General features: G+C 39.2%; 1 protein-coding gene across 1 annotated transcript in view; it reads left to right on the top strand.

Annotated features, from left to right (window-relative positions):
• Positions 1–20081, top strand: part of ADAM23 (ADAM metallopeptidase domain 23) — a 169516-nt gene that overhangs the window by 137130 nt on the left and 12305 nt on the right. The window contains exons 19-24 of the mRNA XM_044913386.1: positions 3752–3802; positions 4515–4578; positions 6286–6391; positions 9148–9267; positions 10598–10766; positions 12746–12857. Of these exons, the coding sequence (XP_044769321.1) occupies positions 3752–3802; positions 4515–4578; positions 6286–6391; positions 9148–9267; positions 10598–10766; positions 12746–12857 (622 nt within the window). The remainder of the gene's footprint in view (positions 1–3751; positions 3803–4514; positions 4579–6285; positions 6392–9147; positions 9268–10597; positions 10767–12745; positions 12858–20081) is intronic.

The following is a 20081-nucleotide window of genomic DNA, read 5'->3' on the forward strand; positions in this document are numbered from 1 at the left end:
ACAGAGGGAGTGGGAGTGAGCAAGAGCAAGCAGGGGGGCGGGGGCGAGGGAAAGGGACAAGCAGACTCTGCACTGAGCGTGGAGCCTGATGCGGGGCTCGATCTCAGGGTCCTGAGACCATGACCTGAGCCAAAATCAAGAGTCGGACGCTTAACTGACTGAACCACCCAGGTGCCCTAAAACGTTCCTTTTGCCTCATGTATGTATGTAAGGTGAAAATTGCGCTGTTAAATTAATTTCTAAGTGGCATATTAGAATAGCATGTTCTTTTAGCAATAATTTCCTTATATGACCAGAATGTGCCTGAAATAGATAATTGGAGTAGAGGGAGTTAGGATCCCCCAGAATTCTTCTGCTTTGTAACAGGCAGTGAGCCTTGAATTTAATTGATACTAATTATGATTAGGAAAAAGGGGATCTCAGAGAATCTCTGCGTCTCTGAGAATCAGCATCATTGGCAACATTATGACTGTATGCCTCGTATCTCAGTCTTTGCTTAATTTTGATCTTAGCCTTTACTGATGCCTTTGAGCTACTTTTTAAATTCACAGTTTATCACAGAATAAACAATACTTGAGCAACTGAGAGAAATCCTTGGCAAACGATACTGGATGATATAATAAAGGTATTTTTGAAAAATGTAGGAAATGTATCTTGTTGGCGCTATAAAAGATGCCATCTATATGGGTGGTATAACACAATTAAAAATAAGCACATTTAAATGCTACTGCACTGTTGAAGGCTGCCTCCTGTGAACTTTCCTGCACAGCCTGAAACTGGGGGCTGGGAGGGCATTTAGAGACTGAATCTAGAGCTCTACTCACAGGTAGAATAAAGCACACAGATTTATGGTTCTTCTGTTTTAGTATATGTGCAGCCGAAGTGAGCAGTATGGTTCTTCTGTTTTAAATGTCCCCAGAGAATGTAAGACATTCCATAATTCCCCATGTTAAACATTTCAGTGATAAGCAACTTGCTTTTATTAGCCTAAACTAAAAATAAATTGATTAGAAATCTTGCATGTAGGGCGCCTGGGTGGCTCAGTTGTTAAGCGCCTGCCTTCAGCTCAGGTCAGGATCCCAGGGTCGTGGGATCGAGCCCCGCATTGGGCTCCCTGCTCCGCGGGAAGCCTGCTTCTCCCTCTCCCACTCCCCCTGCTTGTGTTCCCTCTCTCACTGTCTCTCTCTCTGTTGAAAAATAAATAAAATCTTTAAAAAATAAAAAAAAAAAGAAATCTTGCATGTAGCTGTAACAGTTTATAATCAGGGCTTTTTTTTTTTTAATTAGTAAAGAGTTCTACAAAAAATTTTTTTATTGAAACATCACAAAAGTCAACTGTGATAAATTAATTTTAGACCCTGATATACCTATTCTAGTAGCAACATTTCTTTTGCATTTTTGTTCCATGTGATTGTATTCATCTCGGAGTAAGTGAATAATTACTGTTAGTTGATTAATAAGATACTGATTGCATCTGGACTGGATTTGGGTGGATGAAGGAGCCCACGAGGATCTGTTTCTATGCTACTGGCCCAAGTAGGCCAGGTTTTGGTGCTGATAATTTATGTCCTTTGAGTAGTCACCATCAGATTGATTGAAAAGCTATAGTGAATGAAGGCTTATATGAAAGTTAGTTATTCTTTAGAAAGATGTAGAACCAAAGCATTTTATCTCAAAGTGTTCCTTTTAAGTTAGTGCTTCTTAGCAATTGCGAATTCTAAATTAGTTCTATTACCTTTCTGTAGTGAACTTGATAAACAGCTTGAGATGTGCAGAACAGAGTAAGTTTTTAAAAAAAGATTTTATTCATTTATTTGAGAGAGAACACAAGTGAAGCGGGGGAGGGTCAGAGGGAGAAGGAGAAGCAGACTTCCTGCTGAGCAGGGAGCCTGATGCGGGGGCTCCATCCCAGGACCCTGAGATCATGACCTGAGATGAAGGCAGATGCTTAACCAACTGAGCCACCCAGGCGCCCCAGAACAGAGTAACTTAATTGTGTCTGCATGGGTCATTCATTTATTTATCCAGTTAGCCAATAGTAATTGAGCACTTACTCAATAATAATTGAGCCCGGTTTTGTTCCAGCTGCGAGGGTGGCAGCAGGGAACCACGCATACAACCCCTGCGTGTGTGGGATGGGGGCAATAGACAAACAAATAAGTAACGTATATGAATATGAGGTGGTAAGTTCTACGGGGAAGGAAAACACCAGGAAATGGGGAACGGAGAATGCCAACATGGGAGGTCTTACAGTTTTTGAGAGCAAACCGTGGGGGAAGATCGAAGGAAGGGCAAGGGCAAAGCCATGGGGTGGGAAGCATGCCTGGCACGCTGGCAGAGAGTCAGCTCAGGCATGGCAGAGCAGGGATGAGGTCAGAGAGAGGATGGAGTTGGGGGGACAGCAAAGTGCGGATTGTGTTGAACTTTGACGTCCATTGAGTATGTTGGGAAGCCATCGAGCAGAGGAGCAACACGATGGGATTTATGTGTTTAGAAGGACACTCCAGTAGCTGAATAGGGATGGAAGCAGGGCAATCAGTTGGAGGCTGCTGCATAATTCAGGTGAGGGATGATGGTGGATTGGACTGGGGGTTGGCAGTGGAGATGGAGAAAAGTGGTCAGATTGTGATTCTAGTTTGAAGGTAGGCCTAGTAGGATTGGTTGACAGACTGGAAGGAGGGTGTGAGAGAAGGAGAGACAGAGGATAACTTCATGGTTTGGGACCTGACCAATGGGAAAAGCGGAACAGTCCTTTACTGAGAAGGCGAAGACCGTTTCTTACTCACTTGCTTTCCCTGTATATTGCTTTTTCTTTGCATATTTGCTTTGAACACTGTACTAGAGCCTTTGACTTGAACCGTTTTCAGCTCTCTCAAATGTGGCAAATAAAATGCATAGAGAGTAAAAGTTTTTTGTTTTTTTTTTTTTTAAAGATTTTATTTATTTATCTGAGAGAGAAAATGGGAGACAGAGAGCATGAGAGGGGAAGGGTCAGAGGGAGAAGCAGACCCCCCCACTGAGCCAGGGAGCCCGATGTGGAACTCGATCCCGGGACTCCAGAATCATGACCCGAGCCGAAGGCAGTTGCTTAACCAATTGAGCCACCCAGGCGCCCCGAGAGTAAAAGTTTTAGTTCATTCAGAGTAACTTTTTAGGGAAATGAAGTATACTTTTAAACAATGACTTGATAAACAGACCTGGAAAAAGAAATAACCATCCCATCACAATTGTTCTAGTAGCACGTCTGTAGTTGGAGAGGTCAGGGACATAATGGAGATGCAGCACTCACATTGAGTTGAGAGACTATTTCTTCTTTTTCAATAATGTGGCCTAGAGGTGAGCGTCAGGGGTGTCGAATGCAGATTTGACACTTCCCAGGGCTGAGAAACGTCCTGTGAGTTAGTTCCCAAATGTGTCCACTCCTACATAACAAGCTGATTCATGCCCTTCGTTGTCCGTTTTAATTCCTTCTACTTTTGACTCTATAAGCAAGTGAATGTAAGTTCCTACTTTAGTCCACCTCATGGAAAACAGAGAAGTAAAAAGTACTCACTGCATGGATGAATTTATTATTTTTACCAATAATAGAAGAAGTAGTTTGGATAACCTACTTAAGGGGTTACTCATGTTTTTCTAGACATTCCCAATTATATATTCACCATGCTTGCTTTTTTTTTTTGCATATTTATGTTATACACATAAGGTGAAGGTACTTATGTTGAACATTAATGAAAAACATTGTATTTTTCAGTGCCCACCAAACCTTCATAAACAAGATGGATATGCATGCAATCAAAATCAGGTATGCTGGGCTATAAGTTTTCAATCTAATTTTAAAAGGACTAGTTTGTGAGGTTTCTTTTTTTTTTCCTTTCCGATGAATATATCTTCAAAGGGAAATCGCAACTCAAAGAACCATACATTATTGCAATGGACTTCTAATTCCGTGTTGCTTCATGGCATATTAAATACTAAATCTAGTATGATATTTAACTCTGGTGACAAATTGTCCAGATTGAGAGCAAAGAAAAAATATAATGACTAAAGAATTAGGAATCTAATTTACTGAGTTGTGACCATCTTTCAATAACATCAGCCTCTAATGGGAAAATATGACTGTTATAATGTGCTATCGTATGTGATGATGTGGGTTTTGTCTTTTCTGAAGCCATGTTATAATGTAACATTCATACCCCAAAGAAGCTAAAAATCATTTTGGAATCGCCCAAAGAAGTGTACCAATGTTTGTTTTCCATAAAATTTAAAATTTCAGGGGATTAGTTTTGACTTAAAGAGCTGTACTCTGAGGTCTGTTCTGAGTTTTAGAATTTAACTGTCTGTTGTGCTTCCCTTAAGATGTTTGTGATTTTTATTTTCACTGTGAAAATATTGGGGTATGGAGTGAAAAAACAAATCAACTAATCCAAATAACAACAAAAGGAGACCTTGCAGTGCAGATCTGGGGACAAGGGAACTGGCTGCATGGGCCTCCTAACGTGTGTCCCTGTCCCCAGGGCCGCTGTTACAATGGGGAGTGCAAGACCCGGGACAACCAATGTCAGCACGTGTGGGGCACAAGTAAGTCGCGTTTTCCTGCTTGGTGGTTGCACACGGTTTCTCTGGGTATTATCCTGCTCTGCCAGTGTCGCTGAAGACATGGATAGCTTGGAGTGATGTTTTTATTTTATCGTATTTTTTTAAGATTTATTTATTTATTTTAGAGAGAGAGAAAGTGGGGAGGGGCAGAGAGAGAGGGAGAGAGGGTCTCAAGCAGACTCCATGCTGAGCAGGGAGCCCCATGCGGGACTCAATCCCACGACCCCGAGATCACGACTTGAGCCGAAACCAAGAGTTGGATGCTTAACTGACTGCATCACCCAGGCGCCCCTGAAGTGATGGTTTTTAAAAAAAAATCCAGAAAAGGGTGAGAATAAAGAGAACTGTGAATCTCAGTCACAAAAACCACAGAAAAGAGCTGTTGAAGCTGGGGACTTGTCATCAGAACCAAGCCGTGTCACACAGTGATGGGGCTGTCAGAGAGGGGATGTCACATGCACCTGCAAAGATTGGGTTCAGTGTGGCTGTCACATTATTATCTAGCCACTTGTGTGAATCACTCTCATTCTGTACCTTGGGTTTAACCACTATCCCTCAGGTTAGCCTTTTGTTCCTTTACCTCAGGGAAGTACCAGAATTACTTTTAAAAATTCTGTAGTTTTATCATCTCAATTTGAAAGGAAGAAATGCAGGTACTTCCTGAGGTGCAGACCCAGAGATTTGGGTACATGGTCCTGGCTCTCAGTACAGTCCCTAAATGTTTTTTTTTTTTTTAAAGATTTTAAGATTTTTAAAAAAATTTATTTGAGAGAGAGAGAGAGCAAGCGAGCATGAGCAGGGGTGAGGGGAAGGGAGAAGCAGACTCTGCTGAGCAGGGAGCCTTGATGACAAGGGGCTCAATCCCAGGACCCCGGGATCATGACCTGAGCTGAAGGCAGATGCTTAACTGACTGAGCCACCCAGGCGCCCCAATGCACTTACTCTCTTCCTGACGTTTACAGTGCCTGTCCTTTTAATCTTCAGTTCATGGGGGCCAGACCACAGCAGAGAGAAATGGGTCTGTCTTGCTGGCTGAGACTGGGTCACTGGAGAAAAGAAAAGCACACGAGATAACAGAGCTCCTGCAGGAGTGATTTCAGTGTTTGGCAAATATCATGTAACTGAAAGATTTACTGTCAGTGCTTCAGTTTTGAAAGAGGAAAGATAAGAGAGGCATATTTGTCTTTTAAAAGGTTTAAATACCAAAACCCAAGTGTCGACATAAAATCTTAATTGCCTAAGATTTTATAGTATCTTTTAATACTTGTGTAAAACAGGCCTAAGAATCTTTCTTCATTTTCTAAGTGCCACTTCCCTAATTCCTGCTGATGACCCTTCCTCCCTCCCTCAAACCCACCAAGAATTGAAATCAGTTTGTTTCTCAAGTTAAAAACAGCAGCTTGTGGGAGCTGTCTTGGAGTAGCTTGCAAGAGCCAAGTGTGAGGTTTTGAGGAATTTCAGAAGCCTGTTGCCATCACATTGATAGCTTGAAATTAGCCATGTGTTACACCATGGAAATTGACACGATGGTATTTACACCATGGAAATTGGCAAATGCTAAGAGTGGGGATTTTTTTCTTTTTTTCTTTTTCTGGAGAACCAGTTGTTAAACATTTACCATTGGTGCTGTTGGTTGTGCATAACACAGACAGCTAAAACACATTGTCTTCCTGTGCTCTTCTCCAAAAGAGGCTTCTGGGTCTGACAAGTTCTGTTACGAAAAGCTAAACACAGAAGGCACCGAGAAGGGAAACTGCGGGAGGGACGGAGACCGATGGATCCAGTGCAGCAAACAGTGAGTGGTCAGCTTTGGGGGCACGATGAGTGATTTGGAAGCCCTGATTCAAATGTAAATTGAGCACGAAATAAATGTTACTGATTTTTAATAAATACTCAACTATTTAAAATTTTACAGTATGTATTTCAAAAAATACGTTAGTATATCTAGAAGCAAATTGCTGTGGACCAAGCTGTTAACTGTGGTATAGACTCACAACATTTCTGTAAACTTCAGAACATGTCTCATATGTTGTATTTTACTTGATGCTTATTTTGAAAAGACACGTTGCTAAGGTATTATAAAGTGCTATTAGGTCTTAATTTTCTACTTTTGCTGGAACATATGGCCTATGAATGTCCTACTATACACAGAACTCTACAAGCAAAATATGTAGACTGTATATATTTGGGGGACAATTCAAAATGAAGTAATATATATTTTTGATTTTTCCGTGAGTGCAATACCATTTGATTTAATTAAACATCTAATGTCCATATCAGATTTTTTCCCCCTTCTATAAAGCATCTAGTTAGTGCATTCCAGAGGCATCTTTACTCAGGAAATGACATATTTTCAGAGTACGTTGGTAATATTTTCCCTGGATTAGTTGAGGAACATTAAAATTGTGATTTAATAGTTTATTAAGGTTAACTCAATGACATGGATCAATGAGCCCATCAAGTTATGGGCCAAATTTCCTTCATTACCCTTCCATAACAATGAGGATTCTCACAATTCTGAAGCAGAGCAAGGATTTAAAGAAGTTTCATTTTTCTAGTTAATGATCTCTCTGTTGTGTTTCATGAAACTTTGCTTTTGCCTGCAGCCTTTGATGGTGGATGAGGCTGATGAGGCAACAAATCTTTGACCATAGTTTCTTTAAAATTAAACCAAAATAATAGAACAGAACTTCCCACCTCATGTCTCACGAGTGAGGCACAGATGTTCCAAAATATTGATCCTCCTTCTGAGGTAACAGAGACCAAGAGGAAGTGGGGCCTAAAGTATTAAAAATCCATGTGGTTGGACACCTGGATTTCATTAGCTTCATTCATTAGCTTAATGTCCTAGACAAACCTGATCATTTCTCTGTGTCTTTGTCCCTTCAAAAAGTTTGGGAGGCATTGGATTGGATCATTGTATAAAAGATAGCTTTTGACTATCTAGTAACAGAATATCCAACCACCACTGAGTTAAAGAAAATTAATGCGTGTTTTCTGAAATGTTCAAAAATTGGAAGATGCGACATATAAGCAGAAACGTGAATAATACACAAATATACAGTTTGCCAAATAATTATTACATGACCTCCTATGTCACCCCCTACCTGAATCAAGAAACAGAACTCGCAGCATCCCAGAAAATGTATCCTTCCCCACAAGGTGCCCTCATCTTGCTCCTGGAGGTACTATCATCCTGACTTTTGTGACAATTACTTTCTTGCCTTTTTAGAGTTTGGCTGCCTCGGTTTTCCTCCCTAAACAATACATTTTGCCTAAAAGTTTGGTATAGCATTTGGGAATCATACTTCATGTATTATTTTGTATTTTGCCTCTTAAGTTCAGCATTTTAAGCATCTTGCATGGTGTGTGTCACTCTTCATATTTATTGTTCATTGGTTTTACTATCATTTGTATTCATGCTCACATACCATGATGTAGCTCTCCACTCTGCATTAATGGTCATTTAGGTTGTTTCCGTGTGTTGGCTGTTAGGAACGATGGGGCCGTGGGTATTCTTGTACATGTAACTTAGTGCACATTCGTGGACACTCTTCTAAGTCCTATACCTAGAAGAAAAATTGCTAGGTCAGAGGGTATGTGTATTTTCAGTGCCACCAGATGATGTCATGATTTTCTAAAATGGGTGTGCTAGCAAACTCAACCATCAATAATATGCATATGAGAATTTTGTGGAATCACATACTGAACCAGCACTTGGTACTATCAGACTTTTTACTTTTCTCCATTCTGGTGGGTATAAACTGCTATATTATTGTGGTTTTAATTTGCATTTCCTTGATTACCAGTGGAACTTAGTACATTTTCATGCATTTATTGGACATGGATCTCTCTCTCTCTCTCTCTCTTTTTTGTTGTGCCATTTCAATTCCTTGACCTTTTTTAAGGGGGAACTCATTGTTTACTTAACAGAGAGGATGGAGATAGCTGCTTTCATGGGCGCTGAGTCATTTAACAGTGTGACTAAGGACCCAGATGATTTCTCCCCTGTGCTCTGGAATGCTTAGCATGATGAGTGTGTATCCTGCTGCTGGGGAGCTCGCTATGGCAAGGTGGATGCCAAGGCCGCACGTGCAAAGGCAGGCAGTGTGGGAGTCGGAACAAAAGGTTTTCTCCCCGTCAGCCTCTAACCTCTTGTCCAGAAAGTAACATTCTCCCCAGCAACTTCCTAGCTGGCTTTTCCTCACATCTCAACATCCAGCGGCCACTTTGAGCTCTAGTGTCCTTTGAGGCAGGACAGTGGGATGGCTAGGAAAGTGGGTATAGGGGTCCGGGGGTGCCACGACTGGCTTCGACCAGTCATGATCAATCCCTCGGGGCTGGGTATGTTGCTACCCAGACAAACTGTGATCCTGTTAGCAAGGAAGGATGGGGGTCATAGCCAACCAACAATATCTGAACACACGTTTTTATTTAGAAGGAGAGAAAATATTTTCAATTTTTGAATATATGTGGACTGAATAGTTTTGATTATGTTGAGCTTGATTCCTCCTGTCCTGTTCTGTTTCTGTTTTTATTTAACATGCTCAGTGATGTGTTCTGTGGGTTTTTACTCTGTACCAATCTTACTCGAGCTCCACGTATTGGTCAACTCCAGGGTGAGATCATCCCAACTTCCTTCTATCATCAAGGCCGAGTGATTGACTGCAGGTAATATATTAAATGTTTGAAAACCTAATGAATCACTAGAACTACAAATTCAGAAAAATCAAGCGAAATTTTTCTATTTCTCACAAGAGGAATGTTGACTTTGATTTTATGATCTCCTTTCATGTTTAGAGTTATTTTAAAAAAACAAAGTTGTATATTTATTTGCAAATTACATTTGCTCAAAAATCAGGCCACTTATTAGTAATGGACATTCTTTGTAATGATGATCATTGAGTAGACTCACAGTATCCATTTTGACCCATGATTAAAGCTTTGAGCATTGGAATAGGTCACTATTTGAACACTATGTGTTTTATTTTTTATGACAAAAGAAAAGTTTAAGCTTTACTTTGTGTAACATATTTCTGGCTTAGAAGATGGTTTAATAGTCAATCACATACAGAACGTATTTATTAAAATATTATTTATACTGTAGGCAAGCATTTGGTGTCCAATTATCTGTGAGTACAAGGCACAGAGATTATGAGGCTTATTTTTTAATCTAGGGAGTCATGTTATATTCCAAATAAGTATTGTTCCTTTCAAAGTAGTCATAATTCTAAGATGCTATGCTTTCATTCAAATGGTACTGTTGTTGCCTGAAACACTTCTGGGATTCTTTTACAGAATTGCCATTAGCATCTGCAAACTTTTATCTGTAGTATCCTTAGATTTAGCAGACCTTCATTTTATGTGAGTGAATATGAGATTTGGAAAAATGCAAAAATTTTTTGAACAAAATTTAGGAAATTTATTGGGTAAACAAGTTGAATAATGTTCTCTTGGTCAAATGATTGCTGTATTTTTCTTTTATTTTTTTAAAAAGACATTTATTTGTTTGAAAGATAGAGAGCATGCACATTGGGGGAGGGGCAGAGGGAGAGAATCTTCAAGCAGATTCCCCGCTGAGCACGGAGCCAGTTGCTGCCGGGCTCAGTCTCACGACCCATGAGATCATGACCTGAGCCGAAACCAAGAGTCAGACACTTAACCAACTGAGCCACCCAGGATCCCCTGTGTTTTCCTTTTAAATTGTTCTGAAGACAATTCTAACTGGTCTTAGACAAGTTAGACCCTTCCTGGAATAAAGGACAGTTTTTCTTGATGGCATGCAATATAATAATGACAATGAAAGGTATTTCCTGTCAATGTGCTCTTCTATTTTGGGAAAGTGGGGGAAAAGGAAAGGAAGGTAGAAGTGGAGAAATGCTAGGAGCCATCCACGTCCGCTGACAGCCTCTTTAGTTTCATGAGGAGCAAGCCTCATTCATGTTGACTTTTCTTTCTAACTATGGTGCTAATGGTTGTATGAATATCTTTCTCCTTTCAGTGGTGCTCATGTGATTTTAGATGATGATACAGATGTGGGCTATGTAGAAGATGGAACGCCGTGTGGTCCATCCATGATGTGTTTAGATCGGAAGTGCCTACAGATTCAGGCCCTGAATATGAGTAGCTGCCCACTTGATTCCAAGGGTAAAGTCTGTTCAGGCCATGGGGTAAGTAAGCATCTGTGTTCCGGTTCAAACCTTTATTGTCTGGCATCCTGAAAGTTCACAGTGGTCAGACTTTCATGCCAGCCATTTTCCTTTTGTGAGTGTTGCCAGTATTTATGCCCTGACTATGATGATTTCCTTAGTATCCTTATCTGCTAAGGATAGTACCCATATGTATTGATACGGTTTTATTTTGTTGTTTCTTCTATCACTGGCTATTGTATCCGCCACGTTGTCTATAGCTTGACATCTAAAGAGTTGGAAGAAAATTGATACGGTTCCTAAAAGAGTTATAGACCCCCTATGCATTACTTTGTACCATTCAAAATAACTTTAGTCCCCTCAGTAATCCCCTTTTAGCCACTCAGCACGTATACTGAGCATCTGTATGTGCCAGATCACATAGACTAGGGGTTGGATCACTGATAGAATTCACATGTTTCAAGTCGTATGGTTATGCTCAGACCATTGCCAGCTGAAGAGAAGATGCTTTCTCTACTCACACCTGCATGTAATTGTAATTCTATGAACTACATTTCTAGTTGAATGAATTACATTTGTAATTCTATGAAGTGGTTGGGCAGACGCTTCCTGGCAAACCTAGGCTTAATATCTAGAAACAAATTTTAATAATTATTTAAATTGGCTTAGTAAAAAAAAGATATTTCAAAAATTTATATAGAATTTAGAAATGGAAAAAAAGAGACCTGGGGAAATTGAGAGTGATAATGTAAAAGGAGGATGCTGGAGTGAAGGTAAACCTAATTCAGAATATAGCTAGCAGATGATGTGGAGTAGAACAAGGTAGAGAGGCCTAAGAAAGGCATGCCCAGTGACTGTTTAGAGTTTTGGGTTTGGTTGAATCCTAGGCTTATAAGTGGAGCCAGTATAGCTTAGTGATTTAGAGCATGGATTTGGAGGCTAGAAAGAGCCATGGGTTTGAGTCCTGGCTCTGCTTCTTGCTCTCCTGGTGACTTTGGGTAAGTCGCTTATCCTCTCTCAGCCACCAGGCTGCTAGTGTGAGGATTAAATTAAATGCTTTACATAAAGCGCTTGGCATAGTCGATGTGCAATAATCACTATGTTAAAATAAAAACACCGGACGGACCTTTCAGTTATTGCTCTGAAAACTTCATAAAACTTAACGCCTACAAAGGCCCTTCGTTCCTACTACCCCTCCCACTTTTTCATCCTGTTAAATAAAAGGTCAAATTCAGCATCGTTAATCGTAATCATGATATTATAACATTTCAGATTAAAAAGCTTCTTACAGCAATAAGCTTGTATTCAATTTATCATCCCTAATGATCAGTCTCTGGATGTATCTCACAGGCAGATAAGAGTTTAAACACCTCTGTCTCTGGTTTGCAGATGGTGGTTTATTTCATATAAACTACAAGCCCATTCCAGGATGCTGCTTGGTCTCCAGGACAAGCAAAAGGAGACAAACATCATGCTAGGGGGTCTTCAGCCTGGCTGACTAAGAGAAGGGGAGGTGGGCAGGGTGCTCTTTTGTCCGGGACAATGCTACCAAACAAAAGTGATATTGGACATGGTGAGGTAAAACAGTGCATTGGTGATTTATGTCTTCTGGTCTTTCATCACTGGCCTTGCCACTGGAGCCCAGTGTCTATTAATTTCTTGAATTAAGCATGTTTCTAAAGTATGTTCCTTAGAAACAACTACTTCTGAAAAAACTACAGCGTCAGACATTTGTGCACTTAAGTAATTTTTTCAACATAAACAATTAACATTTAATTAAAAGTTTTCTTTTTTTAATGGATGTCTCTCTCTAAGTAACAAGAAAACACCATTCAACAATTTAATGTATCATTGTCTCTCCTTGTCAACCATGGGAGACCTAAAAAATTCAAAGAGGTTTTTAAAAGTTTCCGCCCTGCCCCGTGTCTCTTTTACATTTATCTCCATGATTCAGAAAAGCGCAGTGAAAATGTGCCATCTCTGTTGTTTGTTCTTCACAGGTGTGTAGTAATGAAGCCACCTGCATCTGTGATTTCACCTGGGCAGGGACAGATTGCAGCATCCGGGATCCAGTTAGGAACCTTCACCCCCCTAAGGATGAAGGACCCAAGGGTTTGTGTGATTTCAGTTTCAGTTCATTACATAATGAATTTGTTGGTACTCTTTCAGTGGTGCCAATATAAGAACTTAATAAATTTGAAAGGAGACACATCAGATTATCTTTTTTTGCCATTCAAATATATAATTCATGTTACTGCAGAATCAAGGATTCTAGAATGACGTATCGAAAGAAAAATGTTTGAATTTCCCCTTAGTTTGGAACTGAGGTTAGGAAGAAGTAAATATACCAGTTTCCTTCCTTCCAGTTTCCTTTCTTTCCTTTCAACCTTCTTTTTCCATAATCACATATGTTAATCATTTTACAGTTTGTCTATGCTATGCCAGTTTTCTAATAGATACAATCTTTTTGGCTGTCGTGAGACTCTAGTCGTTCCTCAATATTTGAGTCCCGCCAGAGGGGGATGGCAGTCTTCTATGCTCTGTTTAAACACACTTTTGATTAGGAAGAAGTTGAAAATCTTCACAGAACTTTAATTCTTCAAAGAGAACATGAACGATCTGGACTTTGTTTTAATCAGCCATCAGATGGAGAGAAATTAGAATTTTATTTTTTTCTTATTTTTTAAAAAGATTTTATTTATTTATGTATTTATTTATCTTTTTATTTAGGGAGAGTGAGCAGAGGGGGGGCAGAGGGGGAGAGAGAATCTCAAGCAGACTTCGTGCTGAGCATGAAGCCCGACTCAGGGCTCAATCCCATGACCCTGATATCGTGACCTGAGCTGGAATCAAGAGTCAGATGCTCGGCCAACTGAGCCACCCAGGCACCCCTAGAATTTTAGAATTAGAAGGAGTCTCAATAGCCATCTAGAACCACCCTCATTTTGCAGATGAGAATACCTAGGCCTTGAAATCAGGTGACATCCTATAGTAACTCAGGTAACCAGACACAGGGCTGAGACTCAGGTAACCAGACACAGGGCTGGGACCAGGACCCAAATGCCCAGTCTCAGGCCCATTGTCTTCCATTACATTGGGTTATATAATCACTTTCTCATTATTCCCCCCATTCCCAAGCCCTCATACGATTTTCAAAGATCTAAAAAAGGCATCAGTTGCAATAGGCTTACTACAGCATCTATAGCCTTGTACCTGAGAAACCGGAGTTACTAGAACAAAGGGTGGATCCCGGTGACATCATACATCAGCTTCTTCCTTTTCATGGTACCACTAATGGTTTTATTTTTATATTTATTTTATTTTATTTATATTTTATATTTATTTTATTTTATTTATTTACTTTATAAATAATTATCATGATTTTTTTTCCCTGCAGGTAGGAAAAATACATATAGAAATAGTATCATTTTGATCTGCTTAGTTTTGCATGAAAGCTCATTTAAAATCTCCGAACCAGCGTTGTCCATATGGGAAAATACGACTTCAAAAATGTATGAAGCTCCGTGGTCCTCAATTCCTGAAGAGATTTAGCTGGTCCGGGTGCATGTGTAATGTTCAGTAATGGTGGGCGTGTTTAACACTCTCCATGCATTTGCAGAATATGGCCATGAAATTAAATTCTGTAAGAATCATAGTCATGCCCTCACAGTCTATTTCTGTTCCCCTTCTTCTATTTGTAAAAAGGAACCAATTCCACTTTTACATTTAGTCTTTAGTTACGTTAAAACTGGAACAAAAAATTCTTGGATCCACCCTCAGAAGTTAGATTTAGAGCAGATTTAAAGCTCTTACAAGGGAAGCAGACGTTCACGCTTTCCAGATTTTCTCTCCATGGCACGTTAGTTCCTCTTCATTCTCCTGAAGACCTAGATGCTGTCTCTTCAAGTGATGTATAAAGATGCCTGAAGAGATGAGCAGAGCTCAAATGGCTTAACCTCTGTCCTTTTTCATTAGGTGGGGTGGGGGATTATCAGGTGTCTGCTTCTGTCAGTTCCCCATTCCCTCGCCCACCCATGCCTAGAAAGTTTAGTTGGAGGCGTAAGCAGCTGCATTCTGGAGAAGAGGAGATTCACGGCTGCCTTCTGTCTTAATTTTCCTTGTTCCCGTGGTGCTATTCTCTATTATCTTTTAAAAATAACTTTTATGACCATTCAAGTAATACTAGAGAATTTTGAAAATACAGAAAAGATTCAAAAGGAAATAAAAATCATGCTTAATTCCACAACTCAGAGGTAATCCATATACACATCCTGGTATGTTTCTTTCTGTTGCATGTTTTCTTTTTTCGTTTTTAACGAAGACAGTGGAGTCACTAAAGTAAAGGCACCCACTGGTTCTAAAATTGTTAAAATCCTCGTGACTGCAGTAATCTTGATTAAATTGAAAAAAAGCCATTAATTACTACAAATGAAGAGCAGTCATTATTGTAAATTATTAGATTGCCAGAAAAGGCAAGTAATTTTAGTATGACTAAATAATAGCTCTGTCTATAATGGTTATTAATATCTTTCCAGCCTCTATAGAAAACTCTGTTAATACACTAGTAAAATGAGAAACAACAGAAATCAAAGTTTAACACCTTGTAGTGAGTTTCGTGATTTTATTTTTGATACTCTGCTTAAAAGAGAATGTTAAGAGAGAAACTCTGGACTTTATGTCTAATTTTATCCAGATAGCAAATATTTATTGACTGTCTACAATCAAACGACCACATATCCTTGGCGTACTGTAGGCACTTAATAAATGTTACATCCTTTCCTGTTGGGAACATGTGAAGGAAATAAAATGGTGCATGTTAGTGCTGATTTTCAGTTTATCAGTAATCATTTGTTGTATTGCCTTGTTGAAGAGGAGCAGGTCGTGAACTCCAGACATTGAAACAGTCTGTACTTTCCTGACTGTAGGTTCAACTGCTTGTGAGGTGCCTCAGGTTTCCTCTAACTGCCAAGTATTCTTTCTCGTGATCGAATTAGTTTGGTTGACCCTTGCCTTACCGATCACAGGGGGTGCTTCTCAGTTGCCTGCCATATATAATGGGCAACACCCAAATGATCTGGCCTGTCCTATCCGTAGATGAAGGTTTTTTGTATAGATACAGTGACAGCATATTAAAAAATACTTAGTTTTATTTAATTTCAGTGTGCTTTCTTGTTAGGGAGAAAAAAATTCAAAAGAAAATTGAAAATATTGCCTTTTTTATTCCAAACGTGGGCATAAAAGATAAATTGTATCCAACTGCAGACCTCTGGCTCTAAGCCTAATTAGTAAAAATCAAGGAGAACTCTGTGACTTTGGTTCAGTTGATTTGGGGGCATCAGAAATGAGCCCATGTGGTTTGGAAATTTTATTTTAACGGTAAGTTTCTGGAAGAATAAAAATTCAACCTCTTATCTGGGTAGGGACAAAAAAAAAAGCACACATAAAAATATTGCCATTGAAGTCACTGTGCACTTGTTGACCCACAGTTTTAAAGCACATTGGTTTATTTGCTCCAACCTCTCAAACCAAAATTATTAAAAGACAGGAAATAGCATTTCAAAGCAAAAACCATGTGAGCGGGGATTTTTTTTTTAAAAGATTTTCTATTACATATTACTTCACTCATGTTCTCCACATTGCCATTTATTTCACATATGAAGACTCTTATGGTCCCTCTTCTCCCAACATGTGTCCACTGAATTCACGGGGAGAAATTATTTTGGTTTATCCTCATGGGGTAGAATAATTTTTGACAATTTGTGGGCATCTTTGCACCGTGCTTATTATGCAATACAATGGAACGTCTCTCACTGGATGGTTTGCATCACCATTACAGGAGGGAAGAGAAGAAACTGGAACATATCACATGTTTTCATTGATAAGGAAGGGCAGAGACTGTTCCTGGGAGCTTTGGTCAGCCCCTCTCATTATGTCCATAGTCATCAAATCAGAGATAGAAGGGCTTTAGTGGCCATTCAGTCCAGACCCACTGCTTTGCAAATGAGAAAACGAACTTAATTATCCAGGTTAACTGCTAGGTAAGGACAGAGCCAAGAATCAAACAGATCACCTGATCTTGAGCCAAATGCTTTTTCTGTTATTTTGCACTGCCTCATTTAAAGCTGAGTATTCAGTTATTCTGCTGGTTCTCACAGCATAGCAATAAGTTGAAGGGGTGAAACAGTAACCAGGTAATGATTAAGCTGGTATTAAGGGAGTATTATATTATTAGCACTTAATATTTTGAAAACAATAATTTCTAAGCCTTAATACCTTGAGGGGTATTATTTAGTGTTTCCATGTACCTTTTGCATTTATCTTGTTGATAACTTCCTTTGTGAATGCACAAATCTTTGATTTTGTAGTTCAGATGATTAGATATTATGATTACCATATATGTTTATGCTCATGTATAATTATATATCACCTACGTATTTTTCTCCTTTTAATAATGGCCTCATTAATAACCTAAGGATTTACCAGGTTTAAAATTTTTTTAGTAACTGAGTTTATTTTGTTTGGGTTCAGAAAAACTCGATGATATTTTCTTTTTTTTTTTTTTTTAAAGATTTTATTTATTTATTTGACAGAGAGAGACACAGTGAGAGAGGGAACACAAACAAGGGGGAGTGGGAGAGGGAGAAGCAGGCTTCCCACTGAGCAGGGAGCCCGATGCGGGGCTCGATCCCAGGACCCTGGGACCATGACCTGAGCCGAAGGCAGACGCTTAACGACTGAGCCACCCAGGCGCCCCTCGATGATATTTTCATTGACAGTGTAAACTGACTGAAATAGTATTCTTATATGAAATAATTTGTTTTTCATCTTTTTTAGACGTTTGTCCCAATGTATCTGAAAATGAATTTATTTTTTAATTTCATGGAAAAGAGTAAGGAGATCTGATTGTGTGTCTAACATTGAAATATGGAGCTGTGCCAGTATTATACTCTAAAGTATAAAGAGTATATTTAGTATTTACTTCTAATCTTAAATTTTAGGAAAATCACAAATCCCTGCAGAAAGAACTTTGGCTTATAGAGCACAAACGATGGCTTTGATGCCTCCTGCCTTTGAAGTATTAAGGGATGCAGGATTATAGTCCCTTTGGCTCATTAGAATCACATGGATGAAATAATGCACCATTTTGTTTCAGAAACTCTCTAAAAGTATGAAAAAAAACCCAACTACTCAGTTTCAAAAGCACAATTTCACGCTATCTGAAGCATGACCTGTCTGTGGAAGAATTCTACATGTAAAGTAGAAAGTCTTATGAAAAGGAGGAAAGTTATAGTTTGTATCTTAGTATCACATGCTTATTAAAAAGTTCTGCCTTTTTAGCATGTATGATCGAACCCAAACGAAAAACAATGATAACAATAAACCAACAAACAACAGAAATTAATGAGAAAACAAAAATGAAGACATACTGCTAGGTATTAAAGAACTTCCACAAACAAGTTATAATGGGAAGGTAAGTACGTTAAAGAGTTAGGGAACAAAGTCGAGTCCCTAATAGGCTAGAATCTTTACAAGTTCCATCTCCAGGTTTGGTGGGATGTGAAGAAAACTAAGGTGTGTCATCATGTGCCTGGCATAGTTCCTGGAACAAAAAAAAAGACAGTTAGTGGATAACAAATGAACGAGTGAATGAATGAACAATGACATTACGTCATTAATAAATTAGTACAGAAGGAAAACGACAGCACAGGCCCCCAAAGGTCCAAAGGTTGGTTTTGGGTTTTTTTTTTTTTTTTTTTTTAATAAGAAGATAAGTCCTTTGTAGCTGTGAGGAGCAGCTAAACTCTCAGTTTTCAAATTTGTCCCCTATAAAAATCCACCCACTTGCGAGCCACTCGATTAATTCACGTCAGTTTAAAAGCAGGTTGAGTCATGACCCACTGGAAGAGATAGCCCTGTTAAGTATCAGTGATAAAGAGTCAAGTGTACTTTACATACATTTTCAGTGTACCAGAATTAAAGGTAGTGGGAGGGAAGGAGGGCAAACGGGGCGGGGGGGAGGTACTTTTGAAAAAACTTTTCCCACTTACTTTATCTTGCTTTGCTTTTAAGAGTGGTTATCAGTTAAGAATTTGGAAATTATTATTCTTGCTCAGCAGAGATTATAGACTGTATCTGTTTATCTGGAATGTGTATTTGAAGCAAGGTAGCAATGCTTTGCTCCTCTGGTTGGTTTCTAAAACCCACATGACAGATTGCCTAATTTTATTGATTCTACTGTGAAAAATTATGTCCGTAGCAAACACAAAAGCCTCTTTAAATTGCTATTTTATTCATCATTCATGCCGTTATAGTTTTTAAAAGTTAACAAATATTCAGTCAGCACCACATTTTACCAGTGTGTGTGTGTTTCCTACAATTTAGCATTAGAAAGTGGTGTAGCTTACATAAAAATTGAAGAGGTAATAGGACTTTCATGCATTTTGGCTCTGAGGGCCAATGCCCAAATCTTTTTTTTGTTGTTGTTAAAGATTTTATTTATTTATTTGACAGAGAGGGACACAGCGAGAGAGGGGACACAAGCAGGGGGAGCGAGAGAGAGGGAGAAGCAGGCTTCCCGCTGAGCAGGAAGCCGATGTGGGGCTCGATCCCAGGACCCTGGGATCATGACCTGAGCCGAAGGCAGACACTTAACGACTGAGCCACCCAGGCGCCCCCCAATGCCCAAATCTTAAGAAAAACACAAAATAATATATCCTTGTTAATTTAGTATTCTGAAGGCAGTGATTTTCTAAGATCTTAAAAAAATGAGTATTTATATCTATAATACCTTTCACTCCAGTATTAGCCTCCACAATTTGGAAATCTGAGATATAGTTTAGGTTATTTTGGATGATAATGTATTGTCATATTTGGAAAACATCACCACCACCTTATATGTTGGTCTTCTTTCCATTCCCCTCAATGCCCTCAGTAGACTTTCTCTGTTTTCTGTTGTGTTTCCCATCCTTTTTTTTTTTCTTTTTAAGAACAACTCAGGTTGTGCCTACCTAATGATAAAACTAGAAACTCTCACTCATATTGTTTGCCCTGTGATAAAATGCAGTACAGCTGCTCACCAGGGTTGGAGATCCAAGGTTCTCTCTCTTCTGTGGGAGAGTAGTTAGACAAAAAAGTCAATGAACCCAGTATTAAGCCTTAAGAAATTGTGAGTTCAAATTGTGGTTCTTTATTTTGCTTCACTGTCTCCCAGCACACAGTCGGTGTGATGCAGCCTTATCACAGTGACTCTCTCTTTTCATTAGTAAAGTGATCTGAAACCAGAACTTTTGGTTTGCAGGGAGATGAGGTAAAGTGTGTATAGGTCCACACGCTTGC

Source organism: Neomonachus schauinslandi, chromosome 3 (genome assembly GCF_002201575.2).
Source record: "Neomonachus schauinslandi chromosome 3, ASM220157v2, whole genome shotgun sequence".
Taxonomy (NCBI): Eukaryota; Metazoa; Chordata; class Mammalia; order Carnivora; family Phocidae; genus Neomonachus; species Neomonachus schauinslandi.